The sequence below is a fragment of the Bombina bombina genome, chromosome 10, assembly GCF_027579735.1.
Source record: "Bombina bombina isolate aBomBom1 chromosome 10, aBomBom1.pri, whole genome shotgun sequence".
In the NCBI taxonomy this organism is placed as follows: Eukaryota; Metazoa; Chordata; class Amphibia; order Anura; family Bombinatoridae; genus Bombina; species Bombina bombina.
Genome location: NC_069508.1, coordinates 34,308,314 through 34,329,317, shown reverse-complemented (window position 1 = coordinate 34,329,317; position 21,004 = coordinate 34,308,314). Strand labels below are relative to the sequence as shown.

The 21,004-nt window shown below is 42.7% G+C and overlaps 1 protein-coding gene across 1 annotated transcript in view; it reads right to left on the bottom strand.

Moving 5' to 3' along the window:
* The window catches only part of XPR1 (xenotropic and polytropic retrovirus receptor 1), a 307,783-nt gene that overhangs the window by 82,293 nt on the left and 204,486 nt on the right, over window positions 1–21,004 (bottom strand). Inside the window, exons 3-4 of the mRNA XM_053693944.1 lie at window positions 13,082–13,183; window positions 5,165–5,388 (exon numbers count right to left, since the gene is read on the bottom strand). Coding sequence (XP_053549919.1) covers window positions 5,165–5,388; window positions 13,082–13,183 — 326 coding nt within the window. The remainder of the gene's footprint in view (window positions 1–5,164; window positions 5,389–13,081; window positions 13,184–21,004) is intronic.

Below are 21,004 nucleotides of genomic sequence, written 5' to 3'. Positions count from 1 at the left end.
TCTAATTTACGTCTATTATCAATTTTTCGTCATTCTCTTGCTATCTTTATTTGAAAAAGAAGGCATCTATGCTAAGGAGCCAGCAAAGTGTTGGTTCAGAACCATGGACAGCACTTGTTTATTGGTGCTGTCCAATCAGCAAGGACAACCCAGGTTGTTTACCAAAAATGGGCCGGCATCTAAACTTACATTATTGCTTTTCAAATAAACATACCAAGAGAATAAAGAAAATGTGATAATAGGAGTACATTAGAAAGTTGCTTAAAATTGCTGCTCTATCTGAATCACAAAAGAAAAAAATTGGGTTCAGTGTCCCTTTAAGATATAATGAATATCTGGCCTGTTAAGGGTTCTGAGGACTGGAGTTGAGAAATACGATTTTAAACAATAATAATAATACTATGCATCATTCTACATATAAAATGGGTATAACAAATTATGCTTACCAGATAATTTTTTCTTCTGACGGGGAGAGTCCACAGCTGCATTCATTACTTTTGGGAAATTCATAACCTAGCCACCATGAGGAGGCAAATACACCCCAGCCAAAGCCTTAAATACCTCCCCCACTTCCCTCATCCCCCAGTCATTCTGCCGAGGGAACAAGGAACAATATGAGAAATAGAGTGAAAAAGGTGCCAGAAGAACGAAAAATTTACAACCGCCTCATAGAGATAAAAATACTGACGGGAGCTGTGGACTCTTTCCTTCAGAAGAAAATGAAATTATCAGGTAAGCATAATTTATGTTTTTCTTCTTAAAAGGGAAGAGTCCACAGCTGCATTCATTATTTTTGGGTAAAAAATACCCAAGCTAGAGGACAGTGAATGCAATAACAGGTGGGTCCAAAAGCGGCCCCTTCGAAAGGCACCACAGCCTGAATTACTCAACACCCAAAGAAAAAAAAAAATAAGTACAAATGACGCAGAGAAAAACCCGAGCCCAGGTAACTGCACATCAGTTACACCACTGTCAAAGTCAAACTAGAGACCACTCAGACCTAGAGTCCGTCAAGTCCAAACAACCTCCGAAGCGTCTGCCCCACAGGACACGACACCCAAGAAGGTACCCAGCTAAAAATAAGGACCGCATCAGCCCCCCAAAAGAGAACCTGAGAACAGGAAATCCAAAGGAACTTTTCCCATTCAACACCTAAAAGCAACCCATGGATGTCTTTACAAAGGCAACGCCCAGGGAGACAAACTCCCTAGAACACAAGGACCCACAAAGAAGGATCCATACACAGGGAACATGTCCTCAAAAGAACTCGAGGAACCCCTCATGTCCCCCAATCCCATACCATACCCTAAGGTACTCCAGGAAATTCCTGAGTCCCCCGATGCTCCATAACATATCTAGATCTGGAGGCTAGATAGGCGGAGACAGCAGGAACAGGATAAATATCCCAGCAGCTAGACAGACCTCTCGCAGAGAAGCTAAAACCTTCTGAACAGGAACGCTCAAAGATCAGCCTCTAAAAGGAAGGCTGACCCTATCACTAACTCAAAACCTCCTAAAGGTGCGTCAAATTAGTTAGCAGCCAGACAAAAGCAAGTAGCTGTAACTGGATATACCCTCACTATGCAAATCGCTGTGGATGGTTCCAACTGTAAACCACCAAGGGCCTACAGCCCACCGAATAGCGGCTCCAAGAAGCACCCCCTCCCGGCACCTGACGCCGGTAGAAAGGAGAAAACAAAGTCCTCCCTCAAGGAAGGGCCAACAGCAGAAAAGGTCAACACTGTGTAGAGTAACCGATCCCTAACTTTCCCTCCGGGATAACGGTCCAAGCCCAAATGCTAGTCAAAAGACCGAAGACAAGAGTCCCAGACTACAGGAGAGAAGAGGATCAACGAGGAACAAAATCCCCTGTTAGACCGCTGCTACAAACGGTATGCTATTGTGAGTCAAAGAAACATTGTGCTCTGGTATGAGACCCCCTACACGCAGTCGTGGACAAAAAAGGGGCACACTTCCCAAGGGAAGTCCCCCAAAAGTCTAAGCATCCATATATTGGATACACGTAGTAGAAACCCCCATGGGAGCAAAACCCTCAGTCTCCTATTGCAGGAACAGAAGAACCAGACACTGCAACACAGCTTCCCTCCCAGGAACCTGAAACACAGGAAGAGAAAAAAACCCTGCAACGCAGGACCAAGGCCCCCCAGGACTCCACGATACTAAGGTAATTCCGAACCCGAAAAAACCCAAACCCTACTCTGAAAGAGAAGGGAATGAACAACGGGGAAAAAAAACCTACCATAGAGGCGATGTCAGGGTTTTCTTCCTGTTTTGTTAGCCACTCGCCTCTCTTGCTGACTCTGGTGCATACTGTGTGATGCTGCTCATTTCCTGCACTTCCTTTTATGGCCAGACTGGTGTACATCATCCGTGTGAGACAGGATGCAGTCTCAGAATTGTGATGTCATCACTTATTATTTAAAGGGCCTCTGTTCAGTATGCTTTGCCCTTGCTTTGTCTCAGACCTGTTTGTGAGAGCTCCTGTGTATTACCTGGCTCTCTGACGTCCCTCCTGGTTTCTGATCCCTGGCTTGTTCCTGGCACTGCTGTTCTCCTTGTTACTGATTCCGGCTTGTCAGACTACTCGCTTTGGCTCCTGACTCGGCTCGTCTGACTACCAGCTCTGGTTTTGATTCCTGGACTTTTTATTATTTTTTGCTATTAATAAAGGTGCGATTATTTTTGCACTTCTCGTCTCAGTCTGATACCTGGCACCCTGACAGGTGAGACCCCTCGGCCACATCGCCTGAGTTGAAAAGCACCTGGAGTCTACAGGAACATTGTGAATGCACCAGGAGACAGGTAGAGGCCCGTCAGAAAGGCCTAAAGCCTGAGCCACAAAGACATCTCTCGCAGAGCCCCAGCCCCAGCTAAGAGGGCTCACGGGACCACAACTTCAAGTGAGAACCGAACCGTCCACACCCATCCACAGAGAGACGAGGACCAGGCCAGGGTTCTCCACAATGAACGATGAAAAGATCCAATCTTGGAGAGAACCCTAACTGCCTCCTCCAAGGAGAAGTGCACCTCTAAGGTCTGTAAATCTGGCGATCTATAAAGTATCAAACTCAAGGGTCAGGATGGACTCCTGAACAGTCTGAGAATCAGCATCCAGTTAAATGGATCGCAAGAAATCTCGTAGGCAAGCGGCAACACGTGATACACACACTGGCAGGATGACATCAATACCCAAAGGAAATGATAATCCAGGGCCCTGCTCGCATCTCAGAGAAGTAACGCAAGGCATCGCCTACGAAACCCCAAACGGAGTATCTAGGAAAAAGGGACAACTGCCTGACCCTCGAAGGGCTGCCCTCTGTACCAAACCTTGGCACCGCTACCGACAAGCCCCAAGGCTAGCGTAACATTGAGGGCGCAACAGCTGCAAAGACCTTAGTCCGACCGAGGGTATTAGCTGAAAGATGACAGTCAGAGAGCTTGAAAAAGCTATTATTCAAGGAAAACTACCTTGAGAAAGCAAACGTTGGCGTTGCAACTCCCACAGAAGGCAGGGAACTCCTGCACACCACCTGTCAGAGTAACATGACTCAGAACAGAAAAAAACATGCCTGCACACCCGACAAGCCAATCGCTTCTTAAAAGAACCCTAAGTCGAGAAAGCCTATAATGGAAGGCAAAATCATCCCTCGCCGAATCTGCTGGAGACATCGGCTCCACGATTGAGAGCCCTGAAGAATCAGGGGCCGTTTCCCCAGAAGGCCGAACTGAATCGGGGGATCCCACGATCGATGGGCCTAGGTTAACTGAGCACGTACAGTATCGGAGAAATACTTCACTTGGGAGATATAAATGAGACCGCTACATAGAAATGGCCATGCGAAACCGTACCGTAAACTCTGCCGGAAACAAGCCACTCTCCGGAGGAGTAAAGGCCATAGGGACACCTGCGTGCTTAGCCGGGAAAGGGTCTTGGGTACGGGCCTCAGTCATAAAAACCTTGGAGGCGTATGGCTCAAGGCACTCTAAGCTCCCAGACTCAGGAGAAGAGAGTACTCTAGAACGACACCCGGAACATAACTGATGGGCATAAATTACCCGTACCATAACATATTTATCCCAAGACATCCTCCGTATTGGAGGCATCCGTGTCGCGCATATCAGAATCCTCCATAATCTTGGGATTACAAAAAGATAAAACTAACTGCCACCCTTTGACACTCCCAATGGCTGGGGCACTCACCACCTCCTGTGAAACAGACAACCCACAATCTATGCTCTCTCGGTCGCACATAGTCAGCATACAGAAGTGAAAAACAAACGTAACCGCACCCGTCATGAGGTGCACCGTGCCAGTCACAAAAGGTTGTGTAATCTGGAAAGATTGCGTCATTAAAAGAAGGATGTTATGTTCCGTAAAGGCAGTGAGCCTAAGTAAAGCTACAGATTTGCAGATAGAACCATATAACAAACATGATTAAAAGTCCCCCCTGTTCAATAACCCCCCTCAGAAGATATTAACCCATGATTCCTTATTAAGATAACAGGAGTCCCACTGGGACCCTACCTTGTTTCATTAACATTACATTCACATATCGAAATAAAATGAAACGATCTTACCGGAAACTACGCCGTGGAACAGGAACACGGCCCTTCAAGTGTGACAGATAGTAGCCTCGCTTCTGACATGAACTTGAGTGAAGAAAGGTAGGCAGCGAAACTTGTCAACGCCGATTACCAAAGGAGCTGTTAATATGAGTCCGTATGGATCTCCGGACTCTAACTTTCATCCATGCTCTCACTGAGAGGCTGACAGGATTACTTAAAACCTCAGTCCCATTGCGATAAGGACTACCCTCCTTAGACTATATTGAACTTCTGTACACTTCTCTGCCAATCTCCTGTGACGAGAGGCAAAGATTGACTTGGGGATGAGGGAAGTGGGGGAGGCATTTAAGTCTTTGGCTGGGGTGTCTTTGCCTCCTCCTGGTGGCCAGGTTCTGAATTCCCAAAAGTAATGAATGCAGCTGTGGACTCTTCCCTTTTAAGAAGAAAATGTACGCTCCCATTTCTTTTACAGTTATATATATTATGAAATTAGATATAAACATACTATGGTCTACTTTTTATTCTTTAAGGTTACCCTGTTTGAGTTTCTATCTCCTGTATAATAAAGAGTGTGTACCTGGTAGTTCTGCAGTAGTATCAGGCTGAGATAGAACTCGCTGAATGCTAGCTTCAGGTCCCTGATATTTCTGTGCTGGACACGCTCCTCGTGTGATAAGGTGAATACAGCCTTCCTGCGGTTCCTGACGATGGGTACCCGGCTGCTTTCTCTGTGAGCTTCCAATGATGACTGAAGCTCATTCTGTAGCGTGGCTGAGCGTCGCTGTGCTTCTGCTAACTTTTCTGCAATCAAATTAAAAAATGTCAGTAATGTTGTCCAATACATATACAATGTCACGTTTGCTATTAAAAATAATACGCAAAACGCATGTAATGTGTCACGGCTCCCTGCGAGGAAACTACTGTGTTTTTGAGAACCCGTTGTATTTATTTATTCTTTCTTTTTATAATGACAAGCTTTCGGAAGAATGTCTTCCTTTTTCAAGTCTGAAGTAATATTGACCAATCTGATAGAATTTATAGATTATATCTTAAAACATAGGATGGCTAAAAAAGACAGAAAACAGAATTTATGCTTACCTGATAAATTACTTTCTCCAACGGTGTGTCCGGTCCACGGCGTCATCCTTACTTGTGGGATATTCTCTTCCCCAACAGGAAATGGCAAAGAGCCCAGCAAAGCTGGTCACATGATCCCTCCTAGGCTCCGCCTACCCCAGTCATTCGACCGACGTAAAGGAGGAATATGCATAGGAGAAATCATATGATACCGTGGTGTTTGTAGTTAGAGAAAATAATTCATCAGACCTGATTAAAAAAACCAGGGCGGGCCGTGGACCGGACACACCGTTGGAGAAAGTAATTTATCAGGTAAGCATAAATTCTGTTTTCTCCAACATAGGTGTGTCCGGTCCACGGCGTCATCCTTACTTGTGGGAACCAATACCAAAGCTTTAGGACACGGATGATGGGAGGGAGCAAATCAGGTCACCTAGATGGAAGGCACCACGGCTTGCAAAACCTTTCTTCCAAAAATAGCCTCAGAAGAAGCAAAAGTATCAAATTTGTAAAATTTGGTAAAAGTGTGCAGTGAAGACCAAGTCGCTGCCTTACATATCTGATCAACAGAAGCCTCGTTCTTGAAGGCCCATGTGGAAGCCACAGCCCTAGTGGAGTGAGCTGTGATTCTTTCAGGAGGCTGCCGTCCGGCAGTCTCATAAGCCAATCGGATGATGCTTTTAAGCCAAAAAGAGAGAGAGGTAGAAGTTGCTTTTTGACCTCTCCTTTTACCAGAATAAACAACAAACAAAGAAGATGTTTGTCTGAAATCCTTTGTAGCCTCTAAATAGAATTTTAGAGCACGAACTACATCCAAATTGTGTAAGAAACGTTCCTTCTTTGAAACTGGATTCGGACACAAAGAAGGCACAACTATCTCCTGGTTAATGTTTTTGTTAGAAACAACTTTCGGAAGAAAACCAGGTTTAGTACGCAAAACCACCTTATCTGCATGGAACACCAGATAAGGAGGAGAACACTGCAGAGCAGATAATTCTGAAACTCTTCTAGCAGAAGAAATTGCAACCAAAAACAAAACTTTCCAAGATAGTAACTTAATATCTACGGAATGTAAGGGTTCAAACGGAACCCCTTGAAGAACTGAAAGAACTAAATTGAGACTCCAAGGAGGAGTCAAAGGTTTGTAAACAGGCTTGATTCTAACCAGAGCCTGAACAAAAGCTTGAACATCTGGCACAGCCGCCAGCTTTTTGTGAAGTAAAACAGATAAAGCAGAAATCTGTCCCTTCAAAGAACTTGCAGATAATCCTTTCTCCAAACCCTCTTGTAGAAAGGATAGAATCTTAGGAATTTTTATCTTGTTCCATGGGAATCCTTTAGATTCACACCAACAGATATATTTTTTCCATATTTTATGGTAAATTTTCCTAGTTACAGGCTTTCTAGCCTGGACAAGAGTATCAATGACAGAATCTGAAAACCCACGCTTTGATAAAATCAAGCGTTCAATCTCCAAGCAGTCAGTTGGAGTGAAGCCAGATTCGGATGTTCGAATGGACCTTGAACAAGAAGGTCCTGTCTCAAAGGTAGCTTCCATGGTGGAGCCGATGACATATTCACCAGGTCTGCATACCAAGTTCTGCGTGGCCACGCAGGAGCTATCAAGATCACCGAAGCCCTCTCCTGATTGATCCTGGCTACCAGCCTGGGAATGAGAGGAAACGGTGGGAATACATAAGCTAGGTTGAAGGTCCAAGGCGCTATCAGTGCATCTACTAGAGTCGCCTTGGGATCCCTGGATCTGGACCCGTAGCAAGGAACCTTGAAGTTCTGACGAGACGCCATCAGGTCCATGTCTGGAATGCCCCATAATTGAGTTATTTGGGCAAAGATTTCCGGATGGAGTTCCCAATCTCCCGGATGGAAAGTCTGACGACTCAGAAAATCCGCTTCCCAATTTTCCACTCCAGGGATGTGGATTGCAGACAAGTGGCAGGAGTGATTCTCCGCCCATTGAATTATTTTGGTCACTTCCTCCATCGCCAGGGAACTCCTTGTTCCCCCCTGATGGTTGATATATGCAACAGTCATCATGTTGTCTGATTGAAACCTTATGAATTTGGCCTTTGCTAGTTGAGGCCAAGCTTTGAGAGCATTGAATATCGCTCTCAGTTCCAGAATGTTTATCGGGAAAAGAGATTCTTCCCGAGACCATAGACCCTGAGCTTTCAGGGGTTCCCAGACCTCGCCCCAACCCACCAGACTGGCGTCGGTCGTGACAATGACCCACTCTGGTCTGCAGAAGCTCATTCCCTGTGACAGGTTGTCCAGGTTCAGCCACCAACGGAGTGAATCTCTGGTTCTTTGATCTACTTGGATCGTCGGAGACAAGTCTGTATAATCCCCATTCCACTGTCTGAGCATGCACAGTTGTAATGGTCTTAGATGAATTCGTGCAAAAGGAACTATGTCCATTGCCGCAACCATCAAACCTATTACTTCCATGCACTGCGCTATTGAAGGAAGAAGAACAGAATGAAGTACTTGACAAGAGCTTAGAAGTTTTGATTTTCTGGCCTCTGTCAGAAAAATCTCCATTTCTAAGGAGTCTATTATTGTTCCCAAGAAGGGAACTCTTGTTGACGGGGACAGAGAACTTTTTTCTATGTTCACTTTCCACCCGTGAGATCTGAGAAAGGCTAGGACAATGTCCGTATGAGCCTTTGCTTTTGACAGAGACGACGCTTGAATCAGTATGTCGTCCAAGTAAGGTACTACTGCAATGCCCCTTGGTCTTAGCACCGCTAGAAGGGACCCTAGTACCTTTGTGAAAATCCTTGGAGCAGTGGCTAATCCGAATGGAAGTGCCACAAACTGGTAATGCTTGTCCAGAAAGGCGAACCTTAGGAACCGATGATGTTCCTTGTGGATAGGAATATGTAGATACGCATCCTTTAAATCCACCGTGGTCATGAATTGACCTTCCTGGATGGTAGGAAGAATTGTTCGAATGGTTTCCATTTTGAACGATGGAACCCTGAGAAATTTGTTTAGAATCTTGAGATCTAAAATTGGTCTGAATGTTCCTTCTTTTTTGGGAACTTTGAACAGATTGGAGTAAAACCCCATCCCTTGTTCTCCTAATGGAACAGGATGAATCACTCCCATTCTTAACAGGTCTTCTACACAATGTAAGAATGCCTGTCTTTTTATTTGGTTTGAAGACAATTGAGACCTGTGGAACCTCCCCCTTGGGGGTAGTTCCTTGAATTCCAGGAGATAACCTTGAGAAACTATTTCTAGCGCCCAAGGATCCTGAACATCTCTTGCCCAAGCCTGAGCAAAGAGAGAGAGTCTGCCCCCCACCAGATCCGGTCCCGGATCGGGGGCCAACACTTCATGCTGTTTTAGTAGTAGTGGCAGGTTTCTTGGCCTGCTTACCCTTGTTCCAGCCTTGCATCGGTCTCCAGGCTGGTTTGGTTTGAGAACTATTACCCTCTTGCTTAGAGGGTGTAGAATTTGAGGCTGGTCCGTTTCTGCGAAAGGGACGAAAATTTGGCTTATTTTTAGCCTTAAAATACCTATCCTGAGGAAGGGCGTGGCCCTTTCCCCCAGTGATGTCTGAAATAATCTCTTTCAAGTCAGGGCCAAACAGCGTTTTACCCTTGAAAGGGATGTTAAGCAATTTGTTCTTGGAGGACACATCCGCTGACCAAGACTTTAGCCAAAGCGCTCTGCGCGCCACAATAGCAAAACCTAAGATAAAAGAGTTAGCCAATTTAAGTGCTTGAACTCTGTCCATAACCTCCTCATACGAAGATTCTTTATTGAGCGACTTTTCTAGTTCATCGAACCAGAAACACGCTGCTGTAGTGACAGGAACAATGCATGAAATTGGTTGTAGAAGGTAACCTTGCTGAACAAACATCTTTTTAAGCAAACCCTCTAATTTTTTATCCATAGGATCTTTGAAAGCACAACTATCTTCTATAGGGATAGTAGTGCGTTTGTTTAGAGTAGAAACCGCCCCCTCGACCTTGGGGACTGTCTGCCATAAGTCCTTTCTGGGGTCGACCATAGGAAATAATTTCTTAAATATAGGGGGAGGAACAAAAGGTATGCCGGGCCTTTCCCATTCCTTATTTACAATGTCCGCCACCCGCTTGGGTATAGGAAAAGCATCGGGGGGGCACCGGGACCTCTAGGAACTTGTCCATCTTACATAATTTCTCTGGAATGACCAAATTGTCACAATCATCCAGAGTATATAACACCTCCTTAAGCAGAGCGCGGAGATGTTCTAATTTAAATTTAAAAGTAATAACATCAGGTTCAGCTTGATGAGAAATTTTTCCTGAATCTGAAATTTCTCCCTCAGACAAAACCTCCCTCCTGGCCCCTTCAGATTGGTGTGAGGGTATGTCAGAACCATTATCATCAGCGTCCTCATGCTCTTCAGTATCTAAAACAGAGCAATCGCGCTTTCTCTGATAAGTGGGCATTTTGGACAAAATGTTTTTAATAGAATTATCCATTACAGCCGTTAATTGTTGCATAGTAAGAAGGATTGGCGCACTAGATGTACTAGGGACCTCTTGTGTGGGCAAGACTGGTGTAGACACAGAAGGGGATGATGCAGTACCATGCTTACTCCCCTCGCTTGAGGAATCATCTTGGGCAACATCATTATCAGTGGCATCATTGTCCCTACTTTGTTTGGACACTATGTCACATTCATCACATATATTTAAATGGGGAGGAACCTTGGCTTCCAAACATACAGAACATCGTCTATCTGATGGTTCAGACATGTTAACAGGCATAAACTTAACAAAGCACAAAAAACGTTTTAAAATAAAACCGTTACTGTCACTTTAAATTTTAAACTGAACACACTTTATTACTGAATATGTGAAAAAGTATGAAGGAATTGTTCAAAATTCACCAAAATTTCACCACAGTGTCTTAAAGCCTTAAAAGTATTGCACACCAAATTTGAAAGCTTTAACTCTTAAAATAACGGAACCGGAGCCGTTTTTACATTTAACCCCTATACAGTCCCTGGTATCTGCTTTGCTGAGACCCAACCAAGCCCAGAGGGGAATACGATACCAAATGACGCCTTCAATAAGCTTTTTCAGTGGTTCTTAGCTCCTCACACATGCATCTGCATGCCTTGCTTTCCAAAAACAACTGCGCATTAGTGGCGCGAAAATGAGGCTCTGCCTATGACTAGAAAAGGCCCCCAGTGAAAAAGGTGTCCAATACAGTGCCTGCCGTTTTTTTAATACATCCCCAAGATTAAAAGAACTATTTATAGTTATTATATACTAAATATAAAGTAATCGTTTTAGCCCAGAAAAATGTCTACCAGTCTTTAAAGCCCTTGTGAAGCCCTTTATTCTTATACTAAACTAAGAAAATGGCTTACCGGTTCCCATAGGGGAAATGACAGCTTCCAGCATTACCAAGTCTTGTTAGAAATGTGTCATACCTCAAGCAGCAAAGTCTGCCCACTGTTTCCCCCAACTGAAGTTAATTCATCTCAACAATCCTGTGTGGAAACAGCCATCGATTTTAGTAACGGTTGCTAAAATCATCTTCCTCTTACAAACAGAAATCTTCATCTCTTTTCTGTTTCAGAGTAAATAGTACATACCAGCACTATTTTAAAATAACAAACTCTTGATTGAAGAATAAAAACTACATTTAAACACCAAAAAACTCTTAACCATCTCCGTGGAGATGTTGTCTGTGCAATGGCAAAGAGAATGACTGGGGTAGGCGGAGCCTAGGAGGGATCATGTGACCAGCTTTGCTGGGCTCTTTGCCATTTCCTGTTGGGGAAGAGAATATCCCACAAGTAAGGATGACGCCGTGGACCGGACACACCTATGTTGGAGAAAAAGTGTTACAGGTAAGCCTATGTCCACACTTTTGAAATTATTATTATTCCCCTTTTTTTTTTCTTGCCTTTCTCCATTTTTGACTATGTTATATTTCCCTGTATACCTAATTTCACATCTTTATACATATTGATTCTATGTTGATATATAACGTTATGTCAGTATATGCTTTGTGTATAAACATATATTTCCCCTGTGTTATCCTTTACTGACACTGTCTGCCTAACCCCCATCATTTTTACAACACCCCCTCATCCCCCTGCATTCAGACCTCTGTAACTCTTTCTGTCTTTTTACCCATCCTATGTTTTAAGATATAATCTGTAAATTCCATCAAATTGGTCAGTATTGCTTCAGAATTGAAAAAGTAAGACATTCTTTCGAAAGCTTGTCATCTTATAAATGTATAGTTAGTCCAATAAAAAAGTATAATTGCTTAATGCAACTCTTGTTATTTTGATATATATATATATATATATATATATATATATATATATATATATATATATATATATATATATATATATATACACACACACACACACATACATATACATATACACACACACATATTTATATATATATATATATATATATATATTTATATTTATATATATTTATATATATTAAGGGTCTGCGTTACCCGAAACGTTGCTGTCTGCTCATTTTGTCACCTTAATAAAGGTTTTTTCACTTTTAAAGAAACAGTGCTGGAGCCATTCACTTTTTTCCTTTTGGATTTACATATGAAAGGTGAGCAGGACCCTCTGGCTACCGTGCACTTTGCTAACTAACTCTGAACTGTTACTTGTGCTGGACCTATTGCACTCATATATATAGTTATTGAGTATCCGTTCTTAGTAGAATCCAGCCTTTTATAAATAAATGATGTGCTGCTGCTTGAGAGCATATAGTTTGCAGACAGCTGATATGATAAACATAATCCTTATAGGGAATTATTTTCTAATCATTAATAAGCTGTTACTAGGGGCTTCACGATTCGCGCAGTGACATCACCGTGCAACTTTATTTAAAAAAAAAAAAAAAAATGGACAATATAGGGAAATAGGGGCATGCTGCTTAGAAGCCTGTATCTCAGGCATCTAAGCAGCTACATACCCTCAAGACCCACGGTTGGAAAGGTAATCGCCTAACCTTTACAACAATATAAGTTTTGGGGATCTGTAAAAAAAAAAAAAAAGCTCAAATCCAGGGTAGCAGCCAAATGGTTAATGTATATGGGATATACATTAAGCTATAAAGTGCTATGAGGAGGCCTCTTTTTATTTTGAAGAGTATATAAAGTATATTTTACATACTGCGCCCCAAAATACTGCTAAACACAGAGGTAAACTCCTGCTCAGGAGTCATAAGGAATGCAGCTCCTCAACAGAACGCAGTCAGTGATTGGCAGATCATGTGACTGTCACTCCTGATCGACTCACCAGGCTTGTTCCGCTTGGGGGATATGATTATGGATTCCTAAGATGGACTTTATCTATGCGCTTTTGCAACAGAACATTCCTTTATGTGCACATGCATCAAATTACCTGAATAAAAGGTGTTAATTTTGGCAAGGGCCTTCTCACACGCCTGGAAGAATTTTTCTTCGAATTTGGCATAATATCTCTTGACAGTGTCTTCATCTGTTACTGTTAAGACAAACATTAAATACAATCACAAAGTAGCAAATTACAAGAAACAGTGCAGCTCTTTAATTCAAATTTAATTCAAACTGGAGGTGCATTAGAATCAAATTCAATGGCTTTATAAATATGTACTGAATGGTTCATGGTATTGTCGTCATTTTCTTCTCCCATTTAAAAGGGACATCAAAACCCTAAATACATTTCGTCAACCTCCCTCTAATCACGGTTGCTGCCATTTTGCAACCTAGATTACACTGCAGGTACCTGAAGGAGAGTTACTGCAAATGTGCAAACAGGGCAGCTCTGGAAGTTAGATTTCAACATGGCGTAACCCATGACTAGAGGAAAGGAGGTTTATAACAACATGTATTTAGTGTTTAATGTCCCTTTAATGTGTTCAACATTATCAATTTTACCTGCTGGAGTGAATTAAACAGTTTACAATCAGCTACTTTACATTTATTTTGTTATTTGAAATAGAGTTTGCAAGTTAAAACTGCTGCCTATAATGACAATACTGCAGTATTCTCTATTGAAAACCTAATTAAGATACAACATAAGAAATTAACAAATGGGAGGCTGTCAAATGTGGGTGGAATTCGATTAACTGTTCCCAGCTCCTTTAATGTTTTGAGTGCGAGAAAAAGAGAGTGCGAGAAAAAGAGTGCGAGAAAAAGAGAGAGTGCGAGAAAAAGAGTGCGAGAAAAAGAGTGCGAGAAAAAGAGTGCGAGAAAAAGAGTGCGAGAAAAAGAGTGCGAGAAAAAGAGTGCGAGAAAAAGAGTGCGAGAAAAAGAGTGCGTGCGAGAAAAAGAGAGAGTGCGAGAAAAAGAGAGAGTGCGAGAAAAAGAGAGAGTGCGAGAAAAAGAGAGAGTGCGAGAAAAAGAGAGAGTGCGAGAAAAAGAGAGAGTGCGAGAAAAAGAGAGAGTGCGAGAAAAAGAGAGAGTGCGAGAAAAAGAGAGTGCGAGAAAAAGAGTGCGAGAAAAAGAGTGCGAGAAAAAGAGTGCGAGAAAAGAGAGAGTGCGAGAAAAAGAGAGAGTGCGAGAAAAAGAGAGTGCGAGAAAAAGAGAGTGCGAGAAAAAGAGAGTGCGAGAAAAAGAGAGTGCAAGAAAAAGAGAGTGCGAGAAAGAGAGCGAGAAAAAGAGAGAGAAAAAGAGTGCGAAAAAGAGAGTGCGAGAAAAAGAGAGTGCGAGAAAGAGTGCGAAAAAGAGAGTGCGAGAAAAAGAGAGTGCGAGAAAAAGAGAGCGCGAGAAAAAGAGAGCGCGAGAAAAAGAGAGCGCGAGAAAAAGAGAGCGCGAGAAAAAGAGAGCGCGAGAAAAAGAGAGCGCGAGAAAAAGAGTGCGAGAAAAAGAGCGTGGCTTTATAACTTCTGTTTCTGGTGAGCCTCAAGGCTCACGCGGAAACAAGGGCCTCAAGCTCCATACAGCGTTAGATAAATTGGCCCCATAAAATCTAACTGAGCATTTTTCCTACACATAATATACTGCAGCTGGTATAACAAGTCATTCTGAGCACAGTGAGGGGAAAACACATTTTACATTACTTAGTCCCTTTAAGATATACCAACCCGACTAGTACATGAGAATTCTGAGCACATAAAACAGGAGAGCTCAGTAAGGAGACCGTACAATGAAATCAGGTACAAGTATAAGCCGCAATCTCTGAAGTGGTTCATACAGTTTGTAAAAAAAAGAAAAAGAAAGGACAGGAATACAATTAATGCTGCAATTAAACATTTATCAGATATGGAATAACCAAAAGTCAAATAAGAAAAAGAACATTGATTCCATCTTTAAATATTTGATGAGACTGATGTTGTAATTCTCTCGACATCCGTGCAGGATCCCCCAGATTTACTGAAGACGCTAATACAGTAGAATCAGTCAGTGACAGCGTTATGTTTGGTTAAATAAGCAACATTTAACCCCCTCTATGCCATGTAATGAGTCCCAGTCCTCTGTGGGCGCCAAGGGGTTACACATGAGAATTACTAGGGGTGCAGCTATAGCTGTGCCACCTGTTCCAAGGTGCCAGTAAACCAACTATGCCCTTCACTTAAGGTTTGTACAGTCATTTTAAGGACAATTGTGTATCAATGTTGTGACATAATGTGACTGAACAAGAAATGTGTGACAGGTGGTGGCACTGAGAGCAGAGAGGAGCCAGACAAATGTACAGATAATTTCTGATTAATTGATGTGGTTGTTGAAGGAAAGGGAGTTTAGACTGTGGTAAGGGCTAAAAAATGATCTTACGGGATGTGGGGGAAAAACAACAACAACCGATTCCATCAAGGAAAATGAGGTGCATACGCATATCACACAGCCTAGGTCTAGTTGAGGCTATAAGAGTCTTAATAAATGGCATTAATAATGTCCTCACACGATTCAGCTATTACATTATCCTTCACACAAACCTCCTGAATTGAATGTACTATTTTCTCTTCCACAGCGATAGAGTAAACTGGGTGGGAGTATATAAAAGCAAATAGCTATGATGCTATTCTCATAGTGTAACAAAAATGTTGACCTTTTCAATCGAAACCGGCTTTATTAGGGGTTCGATGAACACTGGGTGCCAAGTTGTCATGGCGATTAGAAACCGTTTTCCACCCTGAAATGTTTTCATAACTTGCTTTAATAAAAATCTTTAATGCAGCAGTTCAGGTTTCCACCACCAGGAGTCACTAGACACAGCTTTTTTTACGCTGAATACTAAGGCTCCTATATTTAAAAAAACTCTGATAAATGCTATATATTGCCTGTAAATATATTATATGTATGTAATCAAGCAACTCCTTTATAACCATTTCCAGCTATAATGCTTGCAGATTTAAATTATGAATAAAGGTGCACCCCAATGTAATGTATATTCACATCATAGCAGTTTGATGGTTTGCAGCATCACAAGCATACAAGGCAGATATGTAATTACCTGGAGCACTGGAAAAAAAGACCCCTGCACAGCTTCCAAAGGAGCAATGAAGTGTGTGTTTGTCTTTAAAAGGGCATTAAAGGGACAGTAAAATATGTTTCTGTTGTGCTGGTATAGAATAACATATCAACTAAGTCTAAACTAGATTTAAACAAATTAGCATCTTTTTACTACAACTGTTTCTAAAAGGCAAATTCCACCAACTATTTGCCTTATTTGGAGGAGTCAATCCCGCCTTGAGTCTCCAGACAACAAGGTTAGCTGGCCATGTTTATTATGTTAGCATAAAGTACATTGCTTTGCAGTTATCTGATAAAGCCAATTAGGGACATATATGTAGCAGAGTTAGCCTTGAGAAGTCAGTAAGGTGCATTTTAAGTTGTAAGAATAAGAAAAGCCACAATTTTCAAAGCTAAACTACACAAAAAGAGTGCAAAATATATAATGAAAGTATATTGCAAAGTTATTTTATTGGGCATTACATTTAATATCAAAATCTCAAGGTGTTTATGGTTCCTTTAAAAATATAGCGCATAGAAGCACAAACATAACATTTGCAAGCTCGCGTGTGTGTGCCTCATCAATCGTACAAAGCAAACAAACTGGAAGACGACATGTTCGGCAGCTGGAGGGTCGCACATCAGGTGAGACTCTCACATGCAATGTGTCCTTGCTAACGGCGAATGGCAACCGCTGCTGTCCTGCTTGTTGCCCTTTGCCGAAGGGTCAAAAATGTCAAAAGTTATTATCCCAAGGGAGGAGCTTTTCACAGCAAATCTATCACTCCACAAACAGATCAAATTTAGAAAACTAATTTGCGAAAGAGAAAACACAAACTAGTTTTCACAGTCACAGTACAAATCAGATTTTTAACTCTTTGATGCTTCAGTTATGAATTAAACAGATTCCGTGTGTGCTCTGCAGTCACCACACCCTGCACATACATTTCTACTAAGGACCACCCTTCAGCAGAACAAAGAAAATACATCCAAGGCCACTTATGTCACACACAAGAACTCTACTATTCTTACCATTAAGCGAGCTGGCCTTGAATATTTTACACCATGACAACAGCAATCAGCTGGGAATTGGTACAGAATAATAAAGAGAGTTTTCCATATGAATAGAAGATAGAAAATACCCCCTCGCAATTAGCTCTTATTGAACGTCCATTATCTAAACAGTCACACAACATTTTTCCTGAGGGCTACATACAGTACCAACACGACCAGGTAATCAGCCCTCAAAGAGAGGAGAGAGAGTGAAGAGGGAGGTGACAACTTACCCACCATTATCTTGTGTACCTAATGCTCGTCTATATTTACACACATCACGGTCCCTTTTAAGTAATACAAGTGAAGTCATAATTAGACATTCATGATACAGATTGAAATAATTTGGAAAGTTGTTCAAAATTGTATTCTCTATTTAATTTGCTTCCTTCTCTTGTTATCCTTTGCTGAAAGGTTTTTCTAGGAAAGCTCAGGAGCAGCAAAGAACCTAGGTTCTAGCTGCTGATTGGTGGCTGCATATATATATACCGATTGCCAATGGCTCGCCCATGTGTTCAGTTAGAAGCCTGTAGTAAATTGCTGCTCCTTCAACAAATGATACCAAGAGAATGAAGCACATATGATAATGGAAGTAAAGTAGAAATTTATTTAAAAACAGAATTTATGTTTACCTGATAAATTACTTTCTCCAACGGTGTGTCCGGTCCACGGCGTCATCCTTACTTGTGGGATATTCACTTCCCCAACAGGAAATGGCAAAGAGCCCAGCAAAGCTGGTCACATGATCCCTCCTAGGCTCCGCCTACCCCAGTCATTCGACCGACGTTAAGGAGGAATATTTGCATAGGAGAAACCATATGATACCGTGGTGACTGTAGTTAAAGAAAATAAATTATCAGACCTGATTAAAAAACCAGGGCGGGCCGTGGACCGGACACACCGTTGGAGAAAGTAATTTATCAGGTAAACATAAATTCTGTTTTCTCCAACATAGGTGTGTCCGGTCCACGGCGTCATCCTTACTTGTGGGAACCAATACCAAAGCTTTAGGACACGGATGAAGGGAGGGAGCAAATCAGGTCACCTAAATGGAAGGCACCACGGCTTGCAAAACCTTTCTCCCAAAAATAGCCTCAGAAGAAGCAAAAGTATCAAACTTGTAAAATTTGGTAAAAGTGTGCAGTGAAGACCAAGTCGCTGCCCTACATATCTGATCAACAGAAGCCTCGTTCTTGAAGGCCCATGTGGAAGCCACAGCCCTAGTGGAATGAGCTGTGATTCTTTCAGGAGGCTGCCGTCCGGCAGTCACATAAGCCAATCTGATGATGCTTTTAATCCAAAAAGAGAGAGAGGTAGAAGTTGCTTTTTGACCTCTCCTTTTACCAGAATAAACAACAAACAAGGAAGATGTTTGTCTAAAATCCTTTGTTAGAAACAACTTTTGGAAGAAAACCAGGTTTAGTACGTAAAACCACCTTATCTGCATGGAACACCAGATAAGGAGGAGAACACTGCAGAGCAGATAATTCTGAAACTCTTCTAGCAGAAGAAATTGCAACCAAAAACAAAACTTTCCAAGATAATAACTTAATATCAACGGAATGTAAGGGTTCAAACGGAACCCCCTGAAGAACTGAAAGAACTAAGTTGAGACTCCAAGGAGGAGTCAAAGGTTTGTAAACAGGCTTGATTCTAACCAGAGCCTGAACAAAGGCTTGAACATCTGGCACAGCTGCCAGCTTTTTGTGAAGTAACACAGACAAGGCAGAAATCTGTCCCTTCAAGGAACTTGCAGATAATCCTTTCTCCAATCCTTCTTGAAGAAAGGATAGAATCTTAGGAATCTTTACCTTGTCCCAAGGGAATCCTTTAGATTCACACCAACAGATATATTTTTTCCATATTTTGTGGTAAATTTTTCTAGTTACAGGCTTTCTGGCCTGAACAAGAGTATCAATAACAGAATCTGAGAACCCTCGTTTTGATAAGATCAAGCGTTCAATCTCCAAGCAGTCAGCTGGAGTGAGATCAGATTCGGATGTTCGAACGGACCTTGAACAAGAAGGTCTCGTCTCAAAGGTAGCTTCCATGGTGGAGCCGATGACATATTCACCAGATCTGCATACCAAGTCCTGCGTGGCCACGCAGGAGCTATCAAGATCACCGACGCCCTCTCTTGATTGATCCTGGCTACCAGCCTGGGGATGAGAGGAAACGGCAGGAATACATAAGCTAGTTTGAAGGTCCAAGGTGCTACTAGTGCATCTACTAGAGTCGCCTTGGGATCCCTGGATCTGGACCCGTAGCAAGGAACCTTGAAGTTCTGACGAGAGGCCATCAGATCCATGTCTGGAATGCCCCACAGTTGAGTAATTTGGGCAAAGATTTCCGGATGGAGTTCCCACTCCCCCGGATGTAATGTCTGACGACTCAGAAAATCCGCTTCCCAATTTTCCACTCCTGGGATGTGGATTGCAGATAGGTGGCAGGAGTGAGTCTCCGCCCATTGAATGATTTTGGTCACTTCTTCCATCGCCAGGAAACTCCTTGTTCCCCCCTGATGGTTGATGTACGCAACAGTCGTCATGTTGTCTGATTGAAACCGTATGAACTTGGCCTTTGCTAGCTGAGGCCAAGCCTTGAGAGCATTGAATATCGCTCTCAGTTCCAGAATATTTATCGGTAGAAGAGATTCTTCCCGAGACCAAAGACCCTGAGCTTTCAGGGGTCCCCAGACCGCGCCCCAGCCCATCAGACTGGCGTCGGTCGTGACAATGACCCACTCTGGTCTGCGGAAGGTCATCCCTTGTGACAGGTTGTCCAGGGACAGCCACCAACGGAGTGAGTCTCTGGTCCTCTGATTTACTTGTATCTTCGGAGACAAGTCTGTATAGTCCCCATTCCACTGACTGAGCATGCACAGTTGTAATGGTCTTAGATGAATGCGCGCAAAAGGAACTATGTCCATTGCCGCTACCATCAAACCTATTACTTCCATGCACTGCGCTATGGAAGGAAGAGGAACGGAATGAAGTGTTTGACAAGAATTTAGAAGTTTTGTTTTTCTGGCCTCTGTCAGAAAAATCCTCATTTCTAAGGAGTCTATTATTGTTCCCAAGAAGGGAACCCTTGTCGACGGAGATAGAGAACTCTTTTCCACGTTCACTTTCCATCCGTGAGATCTGAGAAAGGCCAGGACTATGTCCGTGTGAGCCTTTGCTTGAGGAAGGGACGACGCTTGAATCAGAATGTCGTCCAAGTAAGGAACTACTGCAATGCCCCTTGGTCTTAGTACCGCTAGAAGGGACCCTAGTACCTTTGTGAAAATCCTTGGAGCAGTGGCTAATCCGAAAGGAAGCGCCACGAACTGGTAATGCTTGTCCAGGAATGCGAACCTTAGGAACCGATGATGTTCCTTGTGGATAGGAATATGTAGATACGCATCCTTTAAATCCACCGTGGTCATGAATTGACCTTCCTGGATGGAAGGAAGAATTGTTCGAATGGTTTCCATTTTGAACGATGGAACCTTGAGAAACTTGTTTAAGATCTTGAGATCTAAGATTGGTCTGAACGTTCCCTCTTTTTTGGGAACTATGAACAGATTGGAGTAGAACCCCATCCCTTGTTCTCCTAATGGAACAGGATGAATCACTCCCATTTTTAACAGGTCTTCTACACAATGTAAGAATGCCTGTCTCTTTATATGGTCTGAAGACAATTGAGACCTGTGGAACCTCCCCCTTGGGGGAAGCCCCTTGAATTCCAGAAGATAACCTTGGGAGACTATTTCTAGTGCCCAAGGATCCTGAACATCTCTTGCCCAAGCCTGAGCAAAGAGAGAGAGTCTGCCCCCCACCAGATCCGGTCCCGGATCGGG